This window comes from Chionomys nivalis, chromosome 7 (assembly GCF_950005125.1).
Source record: "Chionomys nivalis chromosome 7, mChiNiv1.1, whole genome shotgun sequence".
Taxonomy (NCBI): Eukaryota; Metazoa; Chordata; class Mammalia; order Rodentia; family Cricetidae; genus Chionomys; species Chionomys nivalis.
The window spans coordinates 95,468,905-95,494,363 of NC_080092.1; the positions used below are offsets into that span (position 1 = coordinate 95,468,905).

The following is a 25,459-nucleotide window of genomic DNA, read 5'->3' on the forward strand; positions in this document are numbered from 1 at the left end:
TAAGCCAGCTCATGGTGCTACACAGAATATTAGAAATGGGTTAGATCAATATGTAAGAGCTAGCCAATAAGAGGCTGAAACTAATGGGCTAGGCAGTGTTCAAAAGAATACAGTTTCCGTGTAATTATTTTGGGGCATAAGCCATGCGGGCGGCCGGGTGCCGAGGATGCAGCCCCGCCGCTCCTATTACAACAGGCTAGCCCTCAAACTCACTGGCCTAGAACTCAGATATCTGCCCACCTCTGCCTCTCAAATGCTGGGATGAAGGCACCACCATGCCCTACCCATCCATCAAGTCTTGCTAGGCTCCTGGGGGAGAGGTCCTTTTCCCTGTGCAGGAGCCCCACCTGCCTGTGTACACCTGAGTGCGCACTCAGAAGGGCAATGTCTGCACCGTTCAGCAATGGGCAAATGTATACCCAAGGCATAGACCAATGCCTTGGGATCTCAAAGCACGTTTAGAGGTCTTGGCTTGGCTTTGAGGACACTGGCTAGTACAAGAGGCTCAGAGGGAGAAGCTGGGAGGCTGAGTCAAGGAGAACGGAGGAGAGAAGCAGGGCAAGAGCAGGGGCAGGATCACTGGAAGCACACACTCCTCTGTCCTGCTGACGTCCTTCTCTGGGACATTCTTCTCTGGAATCCCGGAAGACCCCCTTCTCCTCCCCAGCCCCCATTAACTGCCTCTGCCCCCATCTCCTAGGTGATGCTTCTGGGAGACTCGGGCGTCGGCAAAACCTGTTTCCTGATCCAATTCAAAGACGGGGCCTTCCTGTCCGGAACCTTCATAGCCACCGTCGGCATAGACTTCAGGGTGAGGTGGTTGCAGGCTCCTTCTGCAGCAAGCTCAGGTTCAAGAAGGGTGCCCTCTCCTTGTCTTTGACTCCTGAGGGCACCAGGGGCTTACTGCCTGGGAGGCCCCAGAGGTACTCCCACCAGGACCACAAAGGCACCAGGTCAAAGGAGTCTGGGTAGGGTTGGCGTCTTGTTCACCTTCTTCTCTGCTCTTGGATAGCGTCCCCGAAAAGGTAGTCTCATTTCATGGTCTAAGTCCTGAGAAGCCCTGGCTCATAGTCATCTGAGTTGGACCCCTGTAAAGGTCAGTTTTCAAGAAGCAATAACCAAAAAGCTGAAGGGCTGGGTTCAAAGATGAAGGTCTAAGGGCTGTCTCCCTCCCCGCCCCCGCATCCCTGATGACTCTAAGGTCTCTATCTACCAGTGTGCAAGCAGGACCACTGGTACTGCACACCTATGGATCCCAGAGGAGTAGGGTCTAACCCCAGCAGGCAGGCCTGCGGAAGCTTTGTGCCTCTCCCAGTGGATGGAGTGCTGAGACTACATTGAAAGGATTATGGGTAACTGGAGGAAAGATGTCTTGCAGGACAAGGCTCTGAAGGCCTCAGGGTATAATGGGTGCCTCATCTCTAAAGGTGAACTCTGGGAGACAGGGACTCAAGTGGAGAAGGGTCACATCCTTCCACACACTTCCTTTGCTGCCTGCTGAGTTCAACAAAGAACTAGGCACAGCTGGGGAGATGGCTCAGCCAGCGTTAGAGAACTCCTGGGTGCTCTTCCAGAGGTCCTGAGTCCCAGCAACCCCATGGTGGCTCACAGCAAACTAGGCAGGTTTGAAGGTTCCCCTTGCTGGACTGAATTATGAGAACAAGGAACGGAGGAATCTTGTCCCCGCTGCTCTACCTAGGTGATCTGACTGAAGATGCCTCGGGCTCACCACATAGGCCTGGAGCGAGCCCAGCACAGGGTGTTGACAGACCTTGGGGGCCAGCCAACACCCCCTCCCCACCCTCTGCCCTTTTCTCTTTCAGAACAAGGTGGTGACAGTGGATGGCGCCAGGGTGAAGCTTCAGGTGAGAGCAGTGCCTGAGAGGGGGGAGGGGCTTGCACTTTGCTTCTCAACCTGAACCACAGGCCTACAGCCCTGCCCTCAGTCTGGGGTAACTTCCTGTGGGGCCCATGAGAGGAAACTGCTTTTCTTTGTTTGATATCTGTAGAAAAAGCAGTTCCCAGGCACCCTTTCTCCTATCAAAGGCAACTCAAAATGCCCTCAACTAGGCTTAGCCTTCCTCATTGCCCTCCCCGCCCCCCCCCCCAGTTTTCTGAGTCTCTACTGTTCTAAGCACCCCAACCTCTGGACTGGAGAAGGCAGAGGGTGTAAGATCCCAGAAACACCACTGATGTCATTAGATGCCCGGGGGCCCTGAGGGATTCCACAGAAAGAAACAGCCTTCCCCCCACCTCCACCCACCCACACAGACACCTCACACCACAGCAGGAGCCCTCCCATCAGCAGCTAGCCCTGTTCCTTCCCACCTCTCTGTCTTCCTAGATCTGGGACACTGCAGGACAGGAACGCTTCCGCAGTGTGACCCACGCATATTACAGAGATGCTCAGGGTAAGACTTGATCCTCTGTTCTGTCCCCGCTCTGTGGTCCTTCTGCTGATGCCCTGATCTCCTCTATCTGTCCCCCTCCAGCCTTGCTCCTGTTGTATGACATCACCAACAAATCTTCTTTTGACAACATCAGGGTAGGTCCTTCCCCTCCCAAGCCCTCCCCCCCCCCCCGCCCCAACAACAACCCTGCCTGTCGTAAGTAGCCAGAATAGGGCCTCTATAGGGCCAGAGTGCTTCAATTCTGTCAAAACAGCTAAAGCATGAACCTGTCATCCTTGAGAAACACTCTACAGTGACTGGGCATTTCATTGCCTCGTAGGCATGGGAACCAAGCAGGCTGATGTGCCCTGTGTTGACGGTATAGCCCTGCCTGTGGCTCATGAGTGTGTTTTATATCAAAGTGTTCAGAACAGTCCCAGCTCCACCCTCCCTGGACAGTTCTCCACAGGGACCCAGGGGAAAGCCCAGGCAGAAAACTCCACACGCATCCAGGCCAAGTTGCAACTCAAGAAGACGGAGTGAGTGGCTATGTCCTCACAGCCGAACCACTAGAGAGCAGAGGCCATAGCCAGCAAATACAAGCGTGACTCTGTGCACAACACTGGAGAGGTTTTATGTGCTTCTAGACCTTGAGGGCTGGTTACCGAAAAGCAAACAGAGGGGCTAAGACAGACAGCTATGAAAGGACAGGAACTGCATGGTACTGCCACTTCCAAGCCTATCCTCATGGCAGACATTACTAGTCGAGCTCAGTACTTTTTGGTCAGAAAGGCAATATGAAAATGAAACCCACACCTTGTATATTAAAGACAAGTGTTTCTCTACTGTATAACATCCCCAGCCGAGCTTAGCCATCTCCACCCCCACCCCCAGTTCCTGTTTGTTGCTGATGTTGGATTGTTTCATTTTGAGGCAGGGTCTAGGTACGTAGCTCAGGCTGGCCTCCAACTCCGAGCCCCGGCCTCTGCGCAGGAAGGAGAAGCCTCTGTTGACACATGGTGGCCGATCCCACTGCCTTTGATTACTGAGCCCTTTTGTGGTTTGAGACTCCCAACAGAGCCCTCTAGGAGAAGAATCCCCTGGTCCTCGGCTCGGCTCAGCCTCCCTTCTCCCACAGGCCTGGCTCACCGAGATTCACGAGTATGCCCAGAGAGATGTGGTGATCATGCTGCTAGGCAACAAGGTGAGTGGCTCTGCGGCAGAGCCAGTGAACTCTGACCCTTCTCTCCCACTGCTGCTTCAGCCCCATCCCCACCCAGCCCACAGCCACCTAAACCCTTCCAGCAGGGGACCTCTCCAGTGTGGGAGTCAGACATGTCTCATGACATCTGCCTGTCCCACCCCAAAGTTTCGCTAGGTAGCCCCTTCCACCAACAGCCTAAACTGCTGCCAGCGAGTTGCCAGGTGACTCAACTGCCAGCCATCGCTAGATCATTATGGACAGGTCAAAGGTCAGGGGTTAAGTACAAAATGTTTAACTCGTCTGCTGTCACCCGATGACGTTGGGTCACCACACCCTTTGCTAGTATCACACACCTCCCCAAGTGCTCAGGACCTGCATTGGGGACACAGCCTGAGCAACGCAGAAGCAGAAATCCTGGCCCCAGGCCAATCACACCTGCCTGCAGTCCCTCAGGCTACCAGAAGAGGGCGGGCAGTGCTTGCTCCTGGGGCAAAAGATGGGCTTCCTGGGGTCAAGGCTTCCTTTCCTTGGAGTTGATTGACTGACCCACATGGGCTTGACAGGCGGATGTAAGCAGCGAAAGGGTGATACGTTCTGAGGATGGAGAGACACTAGCCAGGGTAAGTGACTGCCAATGGGGTTGGGGGAATGGTGAGGGAGGCCATAGCAGGCCCTGAGAACACTCTCTCCCCGGCAGGAGTATGGTGTTCCCTTCATGGAGACCAGTGCTAAGACTGGCATGAATGTGGAGCTGGCCTTTTTGGCAATTGCCAAGTGAGAGCTGAGTGGGGCAGTGTGTGTGTGGGGGAGGGGACGAGGGAGCCTTGGTTGGGGTGGGAGGCAATCTGGGAAGCCAGTGGGGCGGGGAGGGGGAGTGTTAGGGAATGCCTGGCTCTACATTCCCAGCTCAGCACATGATTCTTCCTGTTCTAGGGAACTGAAATATCGGGCGGGCAGGCAGCCTGATGAGCCCAGCTTCCAGATCCGAGACTACGTGGAATCGCAGAAGAAGCGCCCCAGCTGCTGCTCCTTTGTGTGACTCTAACAGCAGACTCTAAGGGGCTAAGAGGAGGCCCAGAAACCCTTGGGAATGCTGTTATTCTAACTGCCAAGTCAACTAGGAGAGAACTGGGGGTTCAGTGGGCAGCCCTGGTCAGGGAGGTAGCTGCCACCCTCATTTCTCTAGCTTCCCTGTGTCATGGGAAGGTTAAAATACTCATACTTTATCTTAATATATATAAACTAATACCAAAAAGGGCACCAGTGTGCCACCCCCCCAAAAAAAACAAACCAAAATAGGTAGGGCCTTGGTGGTCCTTTTGCCTTCTGGGACTGGGTTCTAAAAGACTGGACCCCCCTCCTAGCATGGGTGTTACTACACCAGCATGGGACCAGGGGACACCGAAGTACTGCTAGGGTGTAGGAACTGGCTGTGAACCTGTTACCATCCTCACTAGGGAGGCTAGGGAGACTTCTCTTCCTCCAGCTCCCCACGGGACAGCCTTTCCCAATAGGAAAGACCTTAGTGCTGGGAGCTAGCCCAATGCCTCAGAAAAGACAAAAGTGGAGATGGGGGGGGGGGGCTGTAAGAAGAATAAGCAGTTACGTGGGTGGCGTCTGCTCAGCTACCTCTGGCCCTCCTCACCCTCCTTCTGGAAGCATGCCCCTTTTTCTCCAGCACACAAGCACAGCGGGGTACCTGAAAACATCACAGTCTATCCTCTGGACCTTACATCCCAGAGGACACCCCACCATCCCATGGGACTCTCTCTCATCAGCTTTCTGCCTGGGTTCCTAGATGCCAGAGGTCAGAGCCAGGAAAAAAGCTTTCCTTCCTTCCCAGTCCTGTGACAAGGTGGACAGCACCACAGCTGTTTAAGGCAGAGGTAAGAGCCAGATAAAGAATTCGCTGGCTCCTAGAATGGGTGGGAGGGAGAACTGAACAACCCCACCCTCCAATTTTTCTCATTAAGTCCCAGCTCTCTGTCTCCTCCCTGCTCTTTCCTTTAACTTCAGACCAAAACTAGGGCCAAAACTGTTTTATCTCCACTTCCACTAAATCAGGTGAAAGGGTGGGAAGCTGTCCACTTCTGGGTGAGCCAATGTACTATGTGTGTGTGTGGGGGGGGGAGTTTGGTCAAGCTTTGGGTATGGAGAAAGGCAGTAAGGAGGTCCTATAGGCCTGAGGCCATACGTCTCCCAAAGCCCTGACCCTACCCTTAGGAAGTGGGAGGTGTGCAGATCCATGACCCACAGGCACCTTTACTGCAGCTCTGTAGGCTGGGCAGTGACTGGGACTCCCATAAAGTGTACACTGCACATTTCTGAGGTTACTGCATTTGCTTTCAAGGCAGAAATCTTGCCCTCCTAGCAGAGTCAGCACTCTAAACTTGGGTTGATAAGGAAGCCCTCTGTGACCTCTCATGGGCAGATCAACGAGGAGCCTGGGCTTGCCTTGTCTCTTCTGGGACTCTTAGCAGGTTACAGGAACTCCAGTCCCAGAGCTCTGCGTCTCCGGCATTTGTGTTTTTCAGAATTAAATTGCAGTATTTTGGAAAGTATACCCAAATGTTTTTCCTGTTTGTTCCCAGAGGAAAGAGGGATCATGTTGGGAGAGGGTTGTTACTTGGCATGTTGTGGGAAACGGTTACCCAATGCCCAAATCATTCTAGCCTCATATTTCGGGGTCCTCATAGGCTCACCTCACCCTTAACTGACTGCCCTCCCCCAGACCAGCGCCTCTGCAGGCAAAAGGGAGCTGGAACGCTTATCTCACAGTCCAAGTCGTTTCTTTCTCTGTTGAAAAAAGCCAGGCCTCCATTCCCACTAGAGCGACTCCTGAGATTGACTACCTAGCTGTCTCTCGCCCCGCCCCCTCTCCCTAGCTAAAGGCTGCTGCCAAAACCAAGCCTTTTATTCATTATTTATTGATCTACCCTCAGGCCGGCCTGTCTTCCAGGTGGGCAGTACGGATCCTTGGTCTATCCGCCCCGCCCTACGCGTTCCTAGAAGGGGTCAGAGCCCAAACCTTCTCTGTACGCCAAATCCTGGGATAGCTTTGTGACTCCACAAGTAGAAACTTTGTTACTTAAACAACCCTGCTCCAGAGTTATTTTGTTACAGTTACCCTGTTACAGTGTTACTGCGTTACAGAAGACATCCGTCCGGTTCTTAAACTGGCCCCGGGGAGGGGGAGGAGTGTGTGTGGGGGGGTATGGGATGGTTTCCCCGACAACTGTTGCTCCCCTCCTTCCCCCCACTTCGAGCCAAGCTGTGCAACAGGCTTTGGTTGACGGCGGTTAAAGCATTGAGGATCCTTTACCCCGAGACTGACTCTTCTAAATCCGCCTCCACGGCGTGGAAACCAGAGCGCAGCCCGCAAGGCCCCTGGGCTCAGTACCTGGAAGCCGGCCCCGGCCCTTGGCCCCGGCCCCGCCCCGTCGACCCAACTCCGCACTTGGTAACAAACACTTCCACTTCCTGGGCTCTCTTTTCTTCTCCCGCTGCGGGGAGCCGCGCCGAGTGCAAGCCACACCCCCACCGTTCTGATTGGCCAAATTTGTTCACCCCGGCCCAAGAGCTCGAGTTAATGGCTTCTGATTGGTCCACGGTGATTCACACCCACGGCACAGCCCCGTCCCCGGCTTTAGGAGCTGGGGCGGGCTCTGGAACGCTCAGACACCGCGCAGGGCGGGGATTGGCTCCCTCCCTTCCTGTGCGTTCGCTGCCGCGGTTCCTGGGACACCTGCTCACTGTCCCCAGTGAGGTGCTCAGCTCCCGACTCGAGCTCCGGGGAGCGGGAAGAAAAGCCGTGCGTCCCCGGCCTTCGACAGGAACGGCGCTGAGCGTTAGCAGGGCAAGATGAGCGTGATCGCGGCAGCCGGGGAGCCTCTGCCCCGGCTCTGCTGCCTGGAGAAGGGTCCGAACGGCTACGGCTTCCACCTGCACGGGGAGAAGGGCAAGCTGGGCCAGTTTATCCGACTGGTGGAGCCCGGCTCGCCGGCCGAGAAGTCAGGGCTGCTGGCCGGGGACCGATTGGTGGAGGTGAACGGCGAGAATGTGGAGACGGAGACGCATCAGCAGGTGGTGAGCCGCATCCGCGCGGCGCTCAACTCTGTGCGCCTGCTGGTGGTCGATCCCGCGACGGACGAGCATCTCAAGAAGCTGGGCGTCTCGATCCGGGAGGACCTACTGCGCACCCAGAAGTCCGAAGAAGCCGAGCAGCCGGTCGCCACTGTCGCGCAGGAGACTGGAGAACAGGCCGAAAAGAGCCACCTGGAGCGGGTAAGTGCGGGCTGAGCTGTGTATGGGACTGGGATTCCGGAGAGACTTGGGCGCCCCGGACGTCCAGCACTTTCTGAAACTCGAGCAGCGAGGAGGAAACGGCTTCCGCCCTCTGACCCGAAGCGATCGCTGTTCCTGAGGCTTCGGACTCCTACCCGCGACCCCGTAGCCTTGTCCGTGTTCGCCTGCACTTTCGGTTCCCTTGAACTTTGGGGAGGTGTCGCAAAAGAATTCAGTCCCCTTCTCGGCTCCCATTACTTGAATTATGTCCCCCATCCCGGACTCCCTGGAGCCTTTTCCTGGGCTGTCCTTGTCGGCAGCTAAGCTTAACTTTCTTTTTCTTTCTTTCTTTCTTTCTTTCTTTCTTTCTTTCTTTCTCCCCCCCCCATTCTGTGTGTATGTGTGTCTGTCTGTCTATCTCTGTCTCTCTTTCCCCATGTGGACGGTAGCTAAAATTGGCGTGGATACTGAGTAACAAACAAGAGGTCCCTAGGAAGGCCCTTTGCAGCCCTACCCAAACCTCCTCGGCTCCCTAGTTTGTGCTTCATTAACTCGCACCGATTGGACTTCATCCTTCTCAAGTCTAAAGTGACTTCTAAGAAAGAGAGGAAGTCCCAGCGTCTCAGAGCGAGGGGTGGGGGTGGGGTACAGGGAGGAGGCTCACAGGCGTCTTGGGGGTGGTGGCTCTGCCACCCTGGAGGATTTATGGTCCTCTGGAATGTGAGGAGTAAGCGCTCGCTAACTGGTATCTGGGAGCCTGGTGGGAGGACCTTGGAAGAGGAGAAGGAGAAAGATGGTTGGGGGAGGGCACAGTCGGAAGGCCAGGCATCGTCCATCAGAGTCCACGTGGGCAGGTGGTCTCGCCCTTATATTGTCACTGCTCATCCCAGTGTCCTGATAGCAAGCTGGCGGGTTGAGTTTGCTCGTGTTTGGTATTTTCCCCTAACAACTCCACTTTGGATCAGCTGCTGGAGGAGCAGCTGGCAAAACAGGAGCTGTTGTGCTGAGCTTCCGATCCCTAGAGAGCCAGGAGGGAGGAAAGCCAGGCTCCGGGCTCAGACTGGGGAGCAGGATCCCTTCAGTGCACTAGCTCTCTACCTGGTAGCGAGGACATGTGGCAGCGGTATCCATGGAGCCAGGAAGATTCTCCCTCAACAGAGAAAGGGCACTGTTCAGCCTTAAGGTTGAAGGCGGAGCCTGAGAGTACCAACTGGTTTGGTGGAAGTGAGGTCACCAGAAGCCCTGTTCTGCCAGAGTTTGGTGCTGGGAATGCCAGGGCCACCAGGTTCCCACTTCCTGCCAGTGCCAGTTGGCATTGGCAAGCAGTCGTAGAGCCCCTGGCAGCAAATTGGAACAGGTGACCTCTGCTCCTAGGCACAAACCCAATTTGAACCTTGTCCCGGGTCCACTGATTCACTGTTACCTTAACGTCCACCCCCACCCCCTATTTTTTTTCCTTTGGACTTTAGCATCAGAGCAGACAACCAGCGGCCTCCCCTCACCCTCCCGATACACACCAGAGTTCCAGTCGTGCTCAGCTCCTCCCCTTGCCCTTTTGGTGGTGTTGCTGCGTGCTGGAGGGCCACGTCGAGGCTGCTGTGGAAGGTTCTACATCAGACTGTCTTGTATCTAAAACGGCAGTGGGCTGGGGCTTCCTCTTGGAGATCTGTCCTGAGTCAGGGTCCCCGGGTGGTGGTAGGACCACCTACCTGTGTGTCAATTCTTCAGGCCAGGAGACTCAAAGTAGCACCATCCTGGGGACACCATTACAGGACATGGCAGTCGCTTTCTGAGTTTTGATATTTTTTTTCCCATCTATAAAATGAGAGCACTGGGCAACATGGTCCGTCTTTTCGGTAGTTATCAGAACAGCAGCCGGTACTCGTACCCTGCTAGATGGTTAAGGTCATCATTGCCCAAACTTTGAAAAGTTCGGTCCCTTGAGCTTTGTTCTGCTAAGCTTCTCTGGTATAGAGCTCCCATATCTTGGTGTGGTAAGCTTGCAGTTGACACTCCCCCATGCCTCATCCAGTATTGCAAAATATGCCAGTAAACACTGAGGCATCCCTGCCCTCTATGTATAAGGCGCCCAGCTGAGATTTGACAGTTAGTTTTAGCCTGGGTTTGTTTGCAGAGCAGGAACTGCTCTGTTAACCTCCTCTGTTCTCATGTGACAGAGGTGTCAGCCAGAGGATGCTGTGGCGGAGACTGAGTGGCATCTTGGTGGGCCAAGAGCAAACAGAGCAGGTGAAGAGAGGTGCCTGGAACATTGACTATCCCCGCCGGCCTGCCAGTAGAGGTTTCTTTATTGAAAAAGCAGAGTTTTATTATGTAGTTCTGGCTCATCTCAGGTTGACCTCAACTCATAGAGGCTCTCTTGCCTCTGCCTCCCAGATGCTGGGGTAACAGGTGTGCTCCACCACATTGAGCCCCCACCTTGATTCCAAAGACAACATCTCACTCTAAAGCCTGAGACTTTTAGATTTGTAGGGATAGTTGATTTGTTTTGAGACAGGATCTCGCTACGTCACCTTGGCTGGGCTTGGAACTCTGTGTAGACTGGCTGGCCTTGAACTCACAAAGAACTTGAACTCCTGCCTCCTGAGTGCTGGGCTTAAAGGCACACCAGGCCAAAATTTATGAATCTGGCTAAGCTGGCTGGCCGGTGAGCCCCAGAGATCCTCCTGTCTCCACCTCCCCAGCAATAGGATATAAACCTAAACCTCCACTGCCAGCTATTGGGGTGGGAGCTGGGGATTGAACTCAGGTCCTCATGCTTGTACAGCAAGAACTTTACTGTCTGTCTGAGCTACCTCGCCAGTCCTTTGCCTGCTTTCCTGTGGTCTTTCCCTACCAGACACAGGACAAGGCCTAAATCCTTGAATTTTGGCCCAGAACGGGGCCTGAGCAGACCTGAGCCAGCTCAGCTGTACTAGCTGACCTGCCTGGAGCCCGGTCTCTTCATCTCCCTAAGCCTTTGTTTCCTATTGTGTAAGTTGGGAATGACGGCAGTGACCTCACGGGGTTATTAGGATTACATAAGGCTGTGTGTAAGTCACTCAATACTGGCAGCTAAGCAAGTGCTCAGTAAATGTTGACTGTTGGCATTTGAAGTAATAAATAGTTCATAGCGCTGATTCCTCCCTACCTGAGCAGGTGCAGCTGTGGCCAAACCCAGTGGTCAGAGTCCTCAAAGATCCCTGTTGTTTAATGTTTACGTGATGAGCTGGGTGTGGTGGCTCCGGCCTGTAACCCCAGCACGCTGTGGGCAAAGGCTGGAGGACTGCTAGCTCAGGGCCAGCCTGGGCTACAGGACAAGATTCTGCATCAATATTCATGTATTTGTTTATTGATTTTGGTTTTTCCAGATGGTTGCTCTGTGTAACAAACAGCCTTGGCTGTCCTGGAACTTGCTCTGTAGACCAGGCTGGCCTTGAACTCACAGAGCTCCACCTGCCTCTGCCTCCCCAGTGCTGGGATCAAAGGTATGAGCCATCACTGCCCAGCTGCATCAATATTTAACAATAACAATAGTTCTACGTAGTACCGTGGTTCTCTACAATATTGGCCACCCACTCTCTCCCACTGCTCTGCGTTTTCCCAGCCACACCAAAGATCTGAATCCCCTCAAGCCAGCTATACATCCTGTGTCCCTGTGTTCACGTGGCCACAGTTTCCACCTCTGATACACGGGAAGCCCCGGGGCACAGCCTTGGGTTATTCGTATTCCAACCAATGTTGGCTATCCCACCTACACTGCTTTGTATCTACTATAGGGAGGTGTTTAATAAATGGTTTTTGAATTAATGAGTGAATCCATAACAGCTGTGAGGGACCTTTGTCCCAGTCCATCCCAGTCCAGCACACGTGGGCTTCTTTGTGCATCCTGGACACCTAGAGATGAAATTCCAGATAGAATCAACTCACTCCTTCTTGCCTACTGGCAGCTTCCCCTTTGACAGGAAGGCCGAAAGTCTAGGCTTTGGGGTCAGATGCATTAGTGTTGAGAGTCTCCACTCTGCTGCTACCTGGCTCTGGAGCCTTAGTCCCTGCAAGACTTTGCTTCCAGTCAGTGAAATGGGATAACAGTCACCAGCCTACAGGGTTGTTAGGAAGAGCAATCAGATGACGGGCCCTGATGGGAAAGCACTCAGACTCAGCCAGGTTCCTCCTAGCCTGACCCTGATCGTAGGCAAAGACAGTGTAGGTACCCCGGGAAGCAGGATAGATGGGCAGGTGCAGTTCGCAGACAAGTTTCATTTGGCCAAGGTAGAGCTTCAGAAGGGCAGACTTTGGAAGGACACTGATGGGTGTTTGGCTTTGAGATGGCCAGGTCAAGGCCCAGTGTGGTGGTGCATACCTTTAGTCCCAGCACTCAGGGAAGGAGAGGCAGGTAAGTCTGAGTTTGAGGCCAGCCAGGACTATACAGTGAAAGCCTGTCTCACAAAAAGAAAAAGAAAAAGAAAAAGAAATGGATAGGTCATGCCACTGTGGGGTCATTTTCTCTGCAGTTTAGCCAGTGTGGCCCTGCTTCTTAGCCTGGGGCCATCAATAAGTTAGTCTGTTTGGAATGATTGTCTTAGAAGCAGAAAAGGGCTTCCTTCTCAGGAAACCCCAGATTGATGGGGAAGGAACTCCCCACCTATGGAGCCTCTGGGAAAAAGTGGGGTGATGCCTAGGAGTTTGAAGGCCAAGGAGCAATGTCAAAGTATGTTGGAACTGTGACCTTTTCTCTGGGGAAAATAAGCTATAGCTGCTGATCATTGGTGTTTACTAATCTGTCCGAAGGTCAAAGGTGAAGGTAGGGTGGACCTTTGGAAAGGAAATGTGTTTAATGCACGTGATCACCATCACCCCAGGCAGCTCCCCCCCTTTTTTGAGACAGGGTTTCTAGCTTTGGAGCCTGTCCTGCTCTTGTAGACCAGGCTGGCCTCAAATTCACAGAGATCCGCCTGCCTCTGCCTCCCGAGTGCTGGGATTAAAGGCATGCACCACCAGGCTCCCAGGCAGGTCTTTTATGGGGATGGAGAGAGCTGTTGGCCCTCCCAACCATGACCCCATTGTGTGTGGGCCTCCCTTTGGCCACACAGTTGATTCAGGGCCTGGCTCTCCAGATAAATGTGGATCACATCAGAACCATCATGGTGTCGTAAACTCGGGCTTCTTTGTGCTCAGTGATAGTTTGTCTGGCATACATAAGGCTACAGGTTCAACCCCCAGCAACACAGACATAAGATGGGCAATTCAGGGTGCTTGAACCAGCTTCATGCAGGGGTTGGGTTAAATAAGGTTCATTCCTGTTGGAGCAAGAGCTTTAAGGCATTCTATCCCCCAGAAAAGTGGAGATGCTTCCTAGTAGCTCAGCCCAGAAGGGGTAGTTCCTATCCCTTCATGGGTAGAAGGGAGCCTGGGAAACAAAATCCCAACCCCTACCCACTCCTCCCACCCCTACTTTGCCTTGCTAGTTTCCCTGCAGCACCGCAGCAGGAGACCCCAGAAGGCTGGCTCTGACTGTGGCCTGAGCCTCCCCTCCAGGTAAAACAGCTTGCACTTCACATCTCCAGCCGTGAGGATATTTCAGTCCTGTATCCGAAATAAGGACAAGTGCTATGGACTCCCTGAGGTCAGGTGACTTCAAAGGCAGCATGGCAACACGTAGAGAAAATCGGCCAGATTTAAATCTGATCAGAGACAAAGGCAGCCTCCCCATGTGCTTGTCAGGGCACGGGCCCAATACCCAGGACAAGTTCAAGGAGTCGAGCCTGTCTGGGGCTGCCCCCCCCCCCCTGCAACATAGCGGCAGAGTGAAGCTGCTGAGTCTTTAGCCATGGACCACGTGAAGTATCCAAGTGGAAGTATGCTGGACGTGGGGCCTGGTGCAGGTTGATATTCGTTATCTAACATTCCTGGGACTAGAAATGTTCTGAGTTTTGGATGTTTGCCAACTTTGGAAGATTTACACAAACCCAAGATATAGGGACCTAGTTCGGTCGGGAGAGTGCCTGCCTAGACGCCCCGAGTTCTAGCCACAGTGCCACTTAAACTTGGGCATGGTGGCACTCACCTGTGATTCCTAGCCTTCTGGGAAGTCATTCTTGAGGCCAGGCCAACGTGGGCCGACCTGGGTTACAGGAGATCCTGTCTGGGGGGAGGGGAGGATTCAGGTTTTTGGAGCGATTTGCACTTCATATTTTAGGTTAGGGATTTCAACTTGCACAAATAAAAAGCGGTAAACTCTTTCTTTCTTTTGTTTGCATTTTATTTGTTTGGGTTTTTTTTGTGTGTAGTCCTGGCTGTCCTGGAACTCACTGTAGACCAGACTAGCCTCAGAGATCCGTCTGCCGCTGCCTTCCAAGTGCTGGGGTTGAAGGCATGCGCTGCCACATCCAGCAACTATTTCAAGTTTTTAAACAAACCCAAACTTGAAATGATAATATTTTGTATTTTGATTACATTTTGACTATTATCTCCTTTTTTTTTTTTTTTTTTTGCAAGGGGGTGTGTGTGCTAGAACTCACTGTGTAGACCAGGCTGGCCTCCTGCTCACAGAGATCTTCATGCCTGTCATTGTCACCATGCCTGATTCTTTTTGAAATCCCCCACACCTGGTATACTTGTACTCTGTCGTGTTCCTCCCTCGAGCTCTGACTTCAAATCCTGCTGTCCCATTGCCAACTTTCTCCCTTCTGTGAAATGTGGGCATATTTCCCTTAAAGAGTCACATTGGGGTTTACGTGAGAGAATAAATATAAAGCCCTCGGCATTGTGCCTAGCCCGTATCGTACATTCAATAAACGGTAACTGCTGTTTGTTACTTCAGTAATGAGGCCCTGTTTCACAATGAGCTCCTTGATTGTCCTTGCTTAGCCTCTTGGGACAGCCCATAAATCGGCAGCTTCTGAGAGAAGGGTGGGGGTTGGTGATGGTGGACTGCATGCCAGGCAGGCAGGAAGGCACCTGGCGGCCAGCCTTGGATGGTATCCAGCTAGGCAGTAGCCCAGGTACCAGCCGGCTCTGTCTCAGGCTTCCCCGTAAGGCCCCTGTCCAGCTCTGAGAGGAAACACTAGTCAGAGCGACTAGTCAAAGTGAGGACCTGGCTCGGGGCCTCTTCGCTGAGGAGTACTGGTGTCTGTAAAACAGCACTCATTTTAGCTCCCCTGGTTCCTCCTGCTTCCTGGCTCCTACAAGGACCACTATTACCACCCCCCACACACACACTAGCAATTGTGACCAGAAGTGAGTGTTCTTGTATGGATGAAGAGGAAGGGTCCTACCGGGAACTTGATGACATCATCTGAGATGAAGAGGTAGGGGTCCTACGGGTCACTTGAGATGATGTCAGACTTTGTAGTAGCCAAGCCCTCATCAGGATGAGCAGAGGACACCGTTAGCCCACAGGGGCTGAAGTGGCCCAGAGTTCCAAGCCCCTGGTCACTTCTCAGTCTGCCTAAAGGATAGCATCCGTGCTGCCTTTCCGTGGCAACCCTAGGCAGAACCAAGCCATCTCCATCAAGCTTCCTTGAGGAACAATGCCAGCTCCAAGCCTATGTCCCCAAGTCCATGAGGAAGGAAAAAACAAAAACCCTAGCTGCTTCCCACAAAGCAGAAATGTCACCAGCCCTTCCCCCTAAGGTCTCCTCCTTGACCCTCTTGTTCCCTCATCTCTATCGGGGCTACTTCTCCCGTGTGGGACAGCGGGGCACCAGGCTCATTTCCGTAAATAAGAACCCTGAGCTGGGCTGGGCTGGGCTGGTGAAGAACAGTCTTAAAAAGTGTTCCCTGGTCACCCTGGGCATCTTCCCACTGCCACAGCCCATCACTACTGGGGCCTGGAGCTGACTAGTCCTTGGGAAGTGGTAGAAACTGCCCGGCCATTTCTCCTGAGCCCATCACCATGGTATCAGCCAGGGAGGGGCCAGGCCCAAAGGGGCTTTTGTCACCCAGCTACCCAGCAGACCTCCCTCAAGGGGGAACAGGGAGTGGCCTTGGGCTTGCTCCCCAGAGACAGACCTAGGATTAGGGTATCGACTTTCCCTGGCTTTCCAGGTGGCCCATGGGTGGAGACTATTGAATTCTGTACCCCCATCCTCTCTCCCTGGCCTGAACAGCGTGGGTGGAGATGTTGGCCTGGCTTCTTAGGGTGGGGTTAGGATCCTGGGGCAGAGGGTCAAGGGGCAGTCTGAGAACGAAAGGAGGGAGAAGACTCCTTGAGGAGGGTTTGGAGGCGGTGCTCCTGGCCCTCTTGGGAAAAACTGAAAGAGAAGTTCAGTTAGTCCAGTCCCATTCAGGTCCTTTGACACCAGCCACCCTCTGACACCTTTGCCTGGAACCAGTTCCGATTTTTACTTTGGAAGTTTTATGTGGAGGCTGGATGTACCCCCTGGTCCCATGTTCCCATGAGGTACCCCACCTCCCGTGCTGTGTATCTTTCTGGAGTTGGCACAAGTCCCAAGGCCGCTTAGGGTAGAGGGGGGCACACACCAAGCCCAGGAGAGTGCCGAGCTTTTCCCTTTGATCTCTTTTCTCAGCGGCAGAGTCCAAGCTCTGGTACCTTGCCCCTCCCCCATCTCGACTTGGCTCTAGGCCTGGGAACCAGAGGCCTGCCCCCAGGGGACTCCTCTAAGCTCCACCCAAGCTGGGATGGGCTGACTCAGCAGCTGCAGTGACAGCTCCTGGGGACTGGAAGGGAACCGGCTAGTTTCTCTGAAAGTTTAAATCTCTCCCCTCCCCAGCTTGTGAAAGAAGAGACCTAGACCAGGGGCCCTCAACCTTCCTAACATCGGAACCCTTTAATGCAGTTCCTCATGTCGCGGTGACCGCCAGCCATCAATTTTTTTTGTTGCTACTTTATAACTGTAATTTTGCCAGATATCTGATATGCAGTGTATCTAATGTATGACCCCTGAGTAAGGGTCGTTCGATGCTCCTCCAAGAAGTCTCGACCCCACAGGTTGAGAATCACTGCTCTAGAGACTTCTGAAAGGGACCCATTAGCACGGGAGGTCTGTGAGTACTACATGGAGGGGGCTTTCTGGAGATAGAGGCTGCCTTTCCCCTTACGCAGGGTGCTCTAAGTCTTCTTGGTCCTCGTGTTGCCAGAAGGTTGCAAAGTGGACCTTTGAACTCTGACACGTGTCTCTAGAAGGGATGCGGAGGTAACACTTGCTGAGGTGGAGTAGGGAAAACCCAAAGCAGCGACTTGGAACTGGAAGCAAAGACACCTAACCCAGCCCTGCCCATGACTAGGGAGCCACCTCTTCTGAACCCTCAGCCTGGTTCTAGCCACAGTGCCAGCCTGGGCATGCTCTCAGGTCGGGCTTTATCCTTCCGCTCAGGCTGGGGCTCTGGCTGCCAGAGGCGTGGAGCTCCCGGAAGGAAGCCTGTGGTTTCACCGGCTCCCAGACACCTGGTTAGTGTGCGAAGAGCCCCCACCGTCTGCCCCTCACTAGGCTTCACTCCAGACTGCCTAGTGCTGGACCCAATGCTTAAGGACAGCCCAGTGTGGTGGGAGGAAGGCAGGTCCCCAGTCAGACTGAGTGGGCTTAACTTCTCTGAGTCGCAATTTCCCTGTCTTCGGAAACAGCTAACAGCCAGGCTGCTGTGGGGAGGGTGGGGAGGAACGAGAAGCAAACTGAGATTCCACAAACTGAGGGCCGCGGGAGGTGTGTGGCTGAAGCCGAAAGCTGAGCCTGTCCTGGTGGCAGCAACTTGTCAGACCTGTTCAGCTCACCTAGGCAGCCTGGGGGGAGGGCCCCTGGCAGCTTTGTGGAGGGATTAGCTGGAAGGAGGAGAATCCTCACTCCCGGAACTACGTGGTGCTGGGGGTCTGCGGCAGGGGCTCGGTCACGGCGGGGTAAGGGGCTGAATAGGCTGAGGGAAGGAGGGGCCTCCTGTGGTCCCCTCTTTTTGCTGCTCATAGGGTTGTCTTTGCTGTTTGAAGTGAGGGGTCCCTGGGTTCTGGGTGGGTCACTAGGGAAAATGCCAACTACACCTCCTCTGTCTTCTGGACTCTGCACACCAACATCCTCAACACAAAACCTGCCCAAGCATTCTTTTCCATCTTTAAAATCTATTGTGTGTGTATTTGTATGTATGCTGTGTGGGGGTGGGCGTGCCATGGTCATAGAACAACCTGTGGGAGTCACTTCTCCCTTTCTACCTTGTGTGTCCTGGAGAGCAAACTCATTGGGTTAAGGTGCTTGCTGCCCCCACCAAGTGAAGGGATGGGCTCTTAATGCAGATAAGGTGGGACTGGAGGCCTGTAAGCCCTCCCCCCCTTCAGTCCTTCCCACCTGTCCCCTTCCTTGCCTTTTGTACCCCCAACTGAGGATTTGGGTTTCAGAAGAACCTGGCCACCACCCTCCCCGACCCAGCATCCCAGAGTTACGTGACCATTCTTACTAACAAGAACAATGGTGGAGCCTGGTATGCGTGGGGACTCAGTAGGAACAATGGTAACCTCCAGGTCTGCGCAGGGACTTGGAGTTCCAAAGTGCTGCTTTAGACTGTGTCATTATGTCATTGGGCCTCAGCAGCAACCCGGAGAGGCAGGTAGCAATAAACACCCTCTATAAAGGAAGACCCCGAGGCTCAGAAATGGAAATGATTTGCCCTAAGTCACAAGTTAGTAGGAGAACCTTTGTTGTCCTACAGGGTGGGTGACTACCCAGGGTTAGTCAGCCTGCCAGTGACCAACAGGCTGCCCCAGGCTTGGAGTTGGGATCAGGGTAGTGCTAGGGAAGGGCTTACAAAGCCTCCAGTTTCTGCAGGCTCATGTCCATAGTCTATCCGTCTGTCAGTCTGTGTCGTGTGGGCATCAAGGCTGTTGCTTCAGAGCTCAGCTGCCAGAGAGGATGGAAGATGTTGAAACTGTTGACAGCTGAGTGTCAGGGTGCACAGAAGACACCTGCTTGTGTCCTTTGGGATGGGGGGCTGGTGAGATGACTCAGGGCATCAAGGCAATTTACCACCAAGTCTGCTAACCTGATCTCCGCCCCCCGTGGTGAAAGGAGAGAATCAAACCAACTCTCACAAGTTGCCCTTTGATCCCACATGTGGACTGTGGTGTACATATTCTCTCTCACACACACAGACACACACAAAATAAATAATATTAAAAGTAACAGACTGGGCGGTGGTGGCGCACACCTTTAATTGCAGCACTCAGAAGGCAGAGACAGGCAGATCTCAGAGTTTGAGGCCAGCCTGGTCTACAGAGTGAGTTCCAGGACAGCCAGAGTTACACAGAGAAACTCTGTCTCCAAAACAAACAAACAAATCAAAAAGTAACAGGCCCTGCTTTCCAGGCCACGGTCTTTGACGACATTGGCCCTGCCCTGGTTTTCATGGTCTCCTTCCCATATAAATCCTTGGGAATTATTGAGAGCCACACACTCACACACACACACACACACACACACACACACACACACACCCTTTGTTCCCTATATCCTTGGCAGGACCTAGAGCTGGAGATGGTCCCATTTACCCCAGGACCCACTGCAAAACACATACACACACACACACACACACACACACACACTGTTGTTCCCTGCCACCTATGGAGTTTCAGGTTATCAGGGTCACATTTCGCTGGGCAATTTGGCTCACTGGGGTCAAAAAGGGAGCCCACTAGAGATCCAGATCTTTACTGTAAACAGGCTGGCCAGCTTTCAGTAAACAGCTGTCCTTGCCTTCTACAACCGAGAACAGATACAGGGGCCTGCACAGGAGCCTCAAGTATCCAGCCAGGCCTCGGAGGGCCAGATGAGCCCTGGGTGGGGAAGGATAATTCCAAAACAGCCTATGAGTAATGGCAAAGAGGGAAACTGGCCCCAGGCAGGGACAGCGGCTTTCCCCAGAGCCGCTCAGTTCGCCACAGTGCTAAGTGTTCACTCACATCTGAGTCCTGGCCAGATTCTCTTGCACTGCTCTGAGGGCTCCAGTCACCACTGGATTATCCCAAATCCTTCTAGTCAGGGAGCTGGAGAAGGCGGTGTTGGGATATTGTGGAATGACGTGAGTGCTTCCTACATCCCCGCAGCGTGAGCTCCGGCCTCGGCTCTGTACCATGAAGAAAGGCCCCAATGGCTATGGCTTCAATCTGCACAGTGACAAGTCCAAGCCAGGCCAGTTCATCCGAGCAGTGGACCCAGACTCTCCAGCAGAGGCCTCTGGACTCCGGGCCCAGGACCGCATCGTGGAGGTGATGCCCTTTACAATGCTCTCTTCCTTCCTAATCTGTGGTGCTTTGGTTTGATTAACCCATGGCTTATGGCCAGCTCAGAGGTGCTGGATGGCGGGCAGCTACACAGGTAGAGCGGAGGAATGGGAAAGAAGGACGTTAAGCGGTAGGTGGGAGTGTCACGCCAGCAGGCTGAATGGTTTCTTTTCCCCTCGCTCGGGTTCTGCTTCACCAAATACACACCCTACGCCCATGATTTACCTGCCAAAATCCAGGTAGATACCAGAGGCCACCTGCATGGCCTTCCTGATGCCTGGGCACTCCGGCCAGGCGTGAGGATGGATCCACCGGCCTCTCCTGAGTTCAGCTTTGAGACACTCTGTTCTTCGGCTGTGCTCAGCAGAGAGGAAACGTGAACTAAATGCTTGGGCTGGTCCCAGAATCACAGTGTGAGAACCTTAGAGCCACAGATCAGCTCTTCCAAGACTTCTCACTTTACACGTGAGAAAACCAAGGCCCAGAAAGGGAGGTCGGAGAGGAGCCCGGCCCAGGCTCCCAGGCCTCCCCTCGCTCCAGCTGTGTTTGTGTAGTCTCTGGGTATTTTCTTTGGCTCTTCTCTGAGTCTTGCTTCCCAGCTGACTGTCAGAGAACCACTGCCTGGCTGGGTTCTGGACTGAGCACTTAAGGGAATCAGCATTCCCAGGAGGGACTTCCTCCACCTGCCCTCCCCAGCGCTGAGACCTGTGTGGGTCATTCCCGTCCCTGCTCTGCCTCACAGGTCAATGGTGTCTGCATGGAGGGCAAGCAGCATGGGGACGTGGTGTCTGCCATCAAGGCTGGAGGGGACGAGGCCAAGCTGCTGGTGGTGGACAAGGAAACCGATGAGTTCTTCAAGAAGTGCAAAGTGATCCCATCACAGGCACACCTGGACGGTGAGTGCACAGCAGGGTGCCCCCCAGCCTGGGATGTGGCCAAGAGCCTAAGACTTCTTGGATTGCAAGGAGACCCAACAGCATGGGTTGGTGGAGAATAGAGGCAGGGATGGGCCGTGAGTGTCTGAAGTGGGCAGGTTACAGCCCTTTAACAGTCATGAAGGAGGGGATGAGGTTTGGATCAGTACCAAGGCCTGGCCTGAGCCTCTCCCTAGTCCAGTGAGTTCTCAGGCGATTCCTCTGAGAGGAAAGAGTTAACTCCGGGGACAGCCTCCAGCCTTTGCTGGGCAGATCAGAGTCCAGTGATGGGGCCCAGTGCTCCCCTCCCCCCTTCTGTCAGGTTGCCTTGGAAACTCAGGCTTGCTGGCTCTGGAGAGTAGTGGGTCCCCTTCAGTCCCTGGGCCCCAGCTCTCTCCTTCCCCCTCCCCCACTCTCATCCTGCCAAGCCTGGCATTGCCTACTGTTCAAGCCAAGCCAAAGTGAGTAAGGCCGCCACACCAGGCAAGAGGGGCTGAGCACCCCCCACCACACACACACACACACACACCCCTTAGTCCGGACTTTCTCCCTGGGAAGATGGCTCCAGAAGGGTGATCTGGTATCCTGTGCTGAAAAGTAAACTTCCCTGGACTTTGCAGTGGGTGGGGCCCCCTGAGCATCAGGACTACAGTAGAAGGCCAGGGTCCACATAACTCAGATCTCCAAGAGGAGCAACACAGTGGGCAGTCCTGTCAGGGGCAAAGGCTCATATGCATCATAACTAATATACAGGGACACCCCACCCATCCTGACTGCTTCATGGAGGTGGAACAGCCTTCCCCCTTCACAGGCCATATGGGAGGCCACCTCAGGCCTGGCTTTCTCTCCTGCTGACCTTGCCTGACCCTGCCCAGGGCACTGTTCTTGAACCTTCTTGTCCCCTCACCTCCAGGTGACAGATACTTGGCATTGTTCTCCCTCCAAGGCAGCAGGTCCGGCTATATAATCTGAGGTGTGGCCATAAACCTGTCAGACCTGGGATGTGTGGACGTGGAGGCTAGAGGACAGCCCGGGAGAGTCAGCTCTCTCCCACTATCTGGTTCTTGGAGATCCGGCTCAGGTCACCAGGCCATCACTGAGCCATCTCTCTGGCCACAGGGGACCTGTTTTTGATTGGCTACCCTTGAACTCCGTACCATCTTAACTCTGCAGCAAGCCTGGCATCTTGACCTGGGTCAGAAAGGTAGCTCAGTGGTAGACAGCACTGTTAGTGGATGGAGGGTTTGACCCGCACTGCATGAAGGACTCGTTATAGGACATCACAGGACAGTCAGTATCAAGCAGCGCTCCAGCATGACCCTCCCCTGCACCCCCTTCCAAAAAGTCCCCCCAGTTTGCCAAATGAGACATTATGAAAATACTTTTTTTTTTTTTTTTTTTTTTTTTTTTTTTTTTTTTGGTTTTTCGAGACGAGACAGGGTTTCTCTGTGGTTTTGGAGCCTGTCCTGGAACTAGCTCTTGTAGACCAGGCTGGCCTCGAACTCACAGAGATCTGCCTGCCTCTGCCTCCCAAGTGCTGGGATTAAAGGCGTGCGCCACCACCGCCCAGCTTGAAAATACATTTTATTGAAAATACCAAAGTACCACACTGTAGTGGGGTCTTGTTTTCTGAAACTGTCAAACAATTTTTCTGAACACTGGGTCATCAAAATGTCAAATGTACATACAGTGGGTTGCAGCCTTTGCCCTGCAGTACGGGGTCTGGTGAGCTGCCAAGGCATGGCTCTGCGTCCTCTGCTTCCTCCCCCAGAGGTTCTGGGCTAACCTTTGCTGTCTCCCTCACCTAGGACCCTTGCCTGAGCCCTTCACCAACGGAGAGATACAGAAGGTAAGGGGTCCCCTACCCGCTCCTCTGTGGGGACAGGGCAAGTGGTGGCATGGCTGGGAGTCTGGCTCGGGCTGACACATCAGGGCCCAGTTCCAGTGTCTTCCTGAGCCTTAGGACCGCCAGAGTACCCCACCTCCTGTCAGGGGTGAGGCTGCCACTTGGGAAAGGCTTGCCTGGGCCCCTCTGGAGCCCCCGCCTCTAACTCCCACCATACAGAAGAGGCCATTCTTCCCCCCAAGAACAGAGCCTCAGTGTCTGGATGCTGGTCCTGCTACTTCCAGTCTGAGCTGGAAGAACAAAGTCCCTCCTCCTCGGGCAGAAGGGAGGGGGGTGAGGCTGGGAGCCAGCCGAGGCCATGGAAGGACCCAGGAAGGGGCTGAGTGCCAGGCTCACACCCCGCCAAAACCTCTACTCTGGCATGGGCTGTCTCAGAATCAGACCACAGAGCCTGGAGTTGGCAAGATCTGTTTGAAGGCTTCCTCTACAGAGACCTAATGGGGGCAAGAATCAGACATGATCCCCTCCTTCTGATGGTTCTATAATGTTCCGTCATCTTATTCCTAAAGACCTGGTTGGCTACTTTGGGGTTAAGGCCCGGAGAAGACTACCAGAGGTTAAGGGACTATATGTGTTCCTCATGCCAAACAGGAGGACTTTGGTGGTCCTGTGTTCCCAGAAGCCCCTCTTGGGTTGCTGATTCAAAAAGTGAGTCAGTACTCAAAAGTGTTGGGGAGGATGAGAGATTCCGCAATTCCCTGCCCCCTGCTCAGGTGATGGATGGAACCAGGCTGCCCCAATCCTTTTAGGAATGTACTAATATAAATCTAGGATTTGGATGGATGGCCCAGTCTGAGCAAGGACCCTGCTCTAATGAGGCCTCCAGCTTCTCACCAGGAGTTTCCTTCCCCATCTCCTGCCCACCCATACTTTTTCCTCTCTGTGCCAGGAGAGCAGCCGTGAAGGCCCGGCAGAGGCAGCTTCAGAGAGCCCCAGGCCAGCCCTGGCAAGATCTGCCTCCAGCGATACCAGTGAGGAGGTAGGCAGGCCCCATGGGGGCTGGTGACTGAGTTCCTTACAGGATGCCATTTCCAGGCCGCTCTGGTTCCTGGCACACCAGCCTGCCTTTGAGGTCACATGGGGAGGTGCAGTTTGTTCTTGTGAGTGACCTGGCTACCTTGGTCATGGCCTCAAGGGATCTCCACCTCTCTGAGGCCAAGGACTGAGGAGCCCTCGGGGATGGACACTGATTCTCTCTTCCTCTTCACAGCTAAATTCCCAAGACAGCCCCAAGAGACAGGCGTCCACAGAGCCCTCATCTACCTCCTCCTCCTCCTCCGACCCCATCTTGGACTTCAACATCTCCTTGGCTGTGGCTAAAGAGAGGGCCCACCAGAAGCGCAGTAGCAAGCGGGCCCCACAGATGGACTGGAGCAAGAAAAATGAACTGTTCAGCAACCTCTGAGCACCCGACCAGTCGCTGGCCAGTGCTGGACGGTGGAGCCACCCACCCACCTGACCTAGCCTCCCCTCCTCCCCAGTCACCCACCAATCAACATTCAAATCAGCATCAGCACCCCGACCCCTTCCTTACAAATCTGATTTTCTTAGGAATTCTGTCCTTCCCTCACCTTAGGGAAGAGGAATGTTTCTGTCCCGTCCCCATACTTATCCCTGAGGGCTTCATCCTACCAAGTGTCCCCTCACCGGTCTGCCTAGGACATCACTGGGACCCACACCAAGCAAGGATCTTTGGACCAGACAAGAAGTTCTCCCTCAACTACATGTGGTGACCAAGTCCAGGGCTCACGGGGACTGACTGTAGCGGCCATTGCTTATAATGGACAGGGTGCCTGAAGTCCTCAGAGCTATGGCTTGGGCTTCTTTGATCCATTTGATTTTTTTTTTAAAGAGTGTAGCATTGCAGAATTTAGAGGGGTTCTTGTTTTCATGATTCTTGTGATTTTCCCAATTGTTTGTACCCAGAGCATGGCAATGGCTTCACCCTTAAACTTTTGTTTCTACTCTCACTCTGAAAGACCTGGGCAGCACGGGGAAGCCCAGGATGCCTCTGCCTGTCCTGAGCCAGCTGCCACCACTGTAAGGAAATGCCTTCAGAAATTCACTGGTTCCTTTAAACCACCTGAGAGCCTCTGAGTCTTCTTTGGTGCTTCGCCTCACACCCTCGGGTCTAAGAGTGGACAAAGACCAGAGCTCCCAGGGAGCTGGCCTCTGGCTGGGAGGTGGGACACTCCTGGAGTGGCTTTGCAGCTACTCAGAGTCCACAGGGCCCTGGTACATGGGACAATGGGGGTGTTTATGGGGATTGTGGCAGAGGAAGCTGAGAGGGCCCTGAGGCTCCTCGGTCCAGAAGTGCTCAAGTGAAACCTCACTACAGAGCGGGGTTCAGGACTCGACGATGACTTTCCTCCCTGTCCCCCCCACCCCAAGGAGTGCAGGATTTTCAGCAGTCTGAGGCTGCCACAGACACCCTTCTCTGCCCAGTGGCCTGACGGTAAAGCAGATATCCAGCACAGGAGAAATCTAGTCCACTTAGCTGCAGCACACACTGTGTGGCAAGGCAGGATGGAAGGGACTTTG

General features: G+C 53.9%; 2 protein-coding genes across 4 annotated transcripts in view; both read left to right on the top strand.

Moving 5' to 3' along the window:
- Rab37 (RAB37, member RAS oncogene family) overlaps positions 1–6,780 on the top strand; it is a 66,539-nt gene extending 59,759 nt beyond the window's left edge. For 2 of the 3 annotated variants that reach the window (XM_057776883.1, XM_057776884.1), the window contains 7 exons: positions 1,824–1,865; positions 2,345–2,411; positions 2,493–2,545; positions 3,529–3,594; positions 4,158–4,214; positions 4,292–4,368; positions 4,528–6,780. In XM_057776883.1, coding sequence (XP_057632866.1) covers positions 1,824–1,865; positions 2,345–2,411; positions 2,493–2,545; positions 3,529–3,594; positions 4,158–4,214; positions 4,292–4,368; positions 4,528–4,633 — 468 coding nt within the window. In that variant the 3' untranslated portion in view covers positions 4,634–6,780. Of the gene's footprint in view, positions 1–700; positions 812–1,823; positions 1,866–2,344; positions 2,412–2,492; positions 2,546–3,528; positions 3,595–4,157; positions 4,215–4,291; positions 4,369–4,527 lie in introns of all 3 variants that reach the window. The other variant, XM_057776882.1, reaches the window with a different exon arrangement.
- A 498-nt stretch (positions 6,781–7,278) lies between these two features.
- On the top strand, positions 7,279–25,002 carry Nherf1 (NHERF family PDZ scaffold protein 1). The gene is made up of 6 exons (XM_057776877.1): positions 7,279–7,878; positions 19,922–20,083; positions 20,841–20,994; positions 22,821–22,861; positions 23,808–23,897; positions 24,129–25,002. The coding sequence occupies exons 1-6, from the start codon at positions 7,456–7,458 to the stop codon at positions 24,321–24,323; spliced, it is 1,065 nt and encodes a 354-aa protein (XP_057632860.1). The 5' UTR covers positions 7,279–7,455; the 3' UTR covers positions 24,324–25,002.
- Positions 25,003–25,459: the final 457 nt, after the last annotated feature.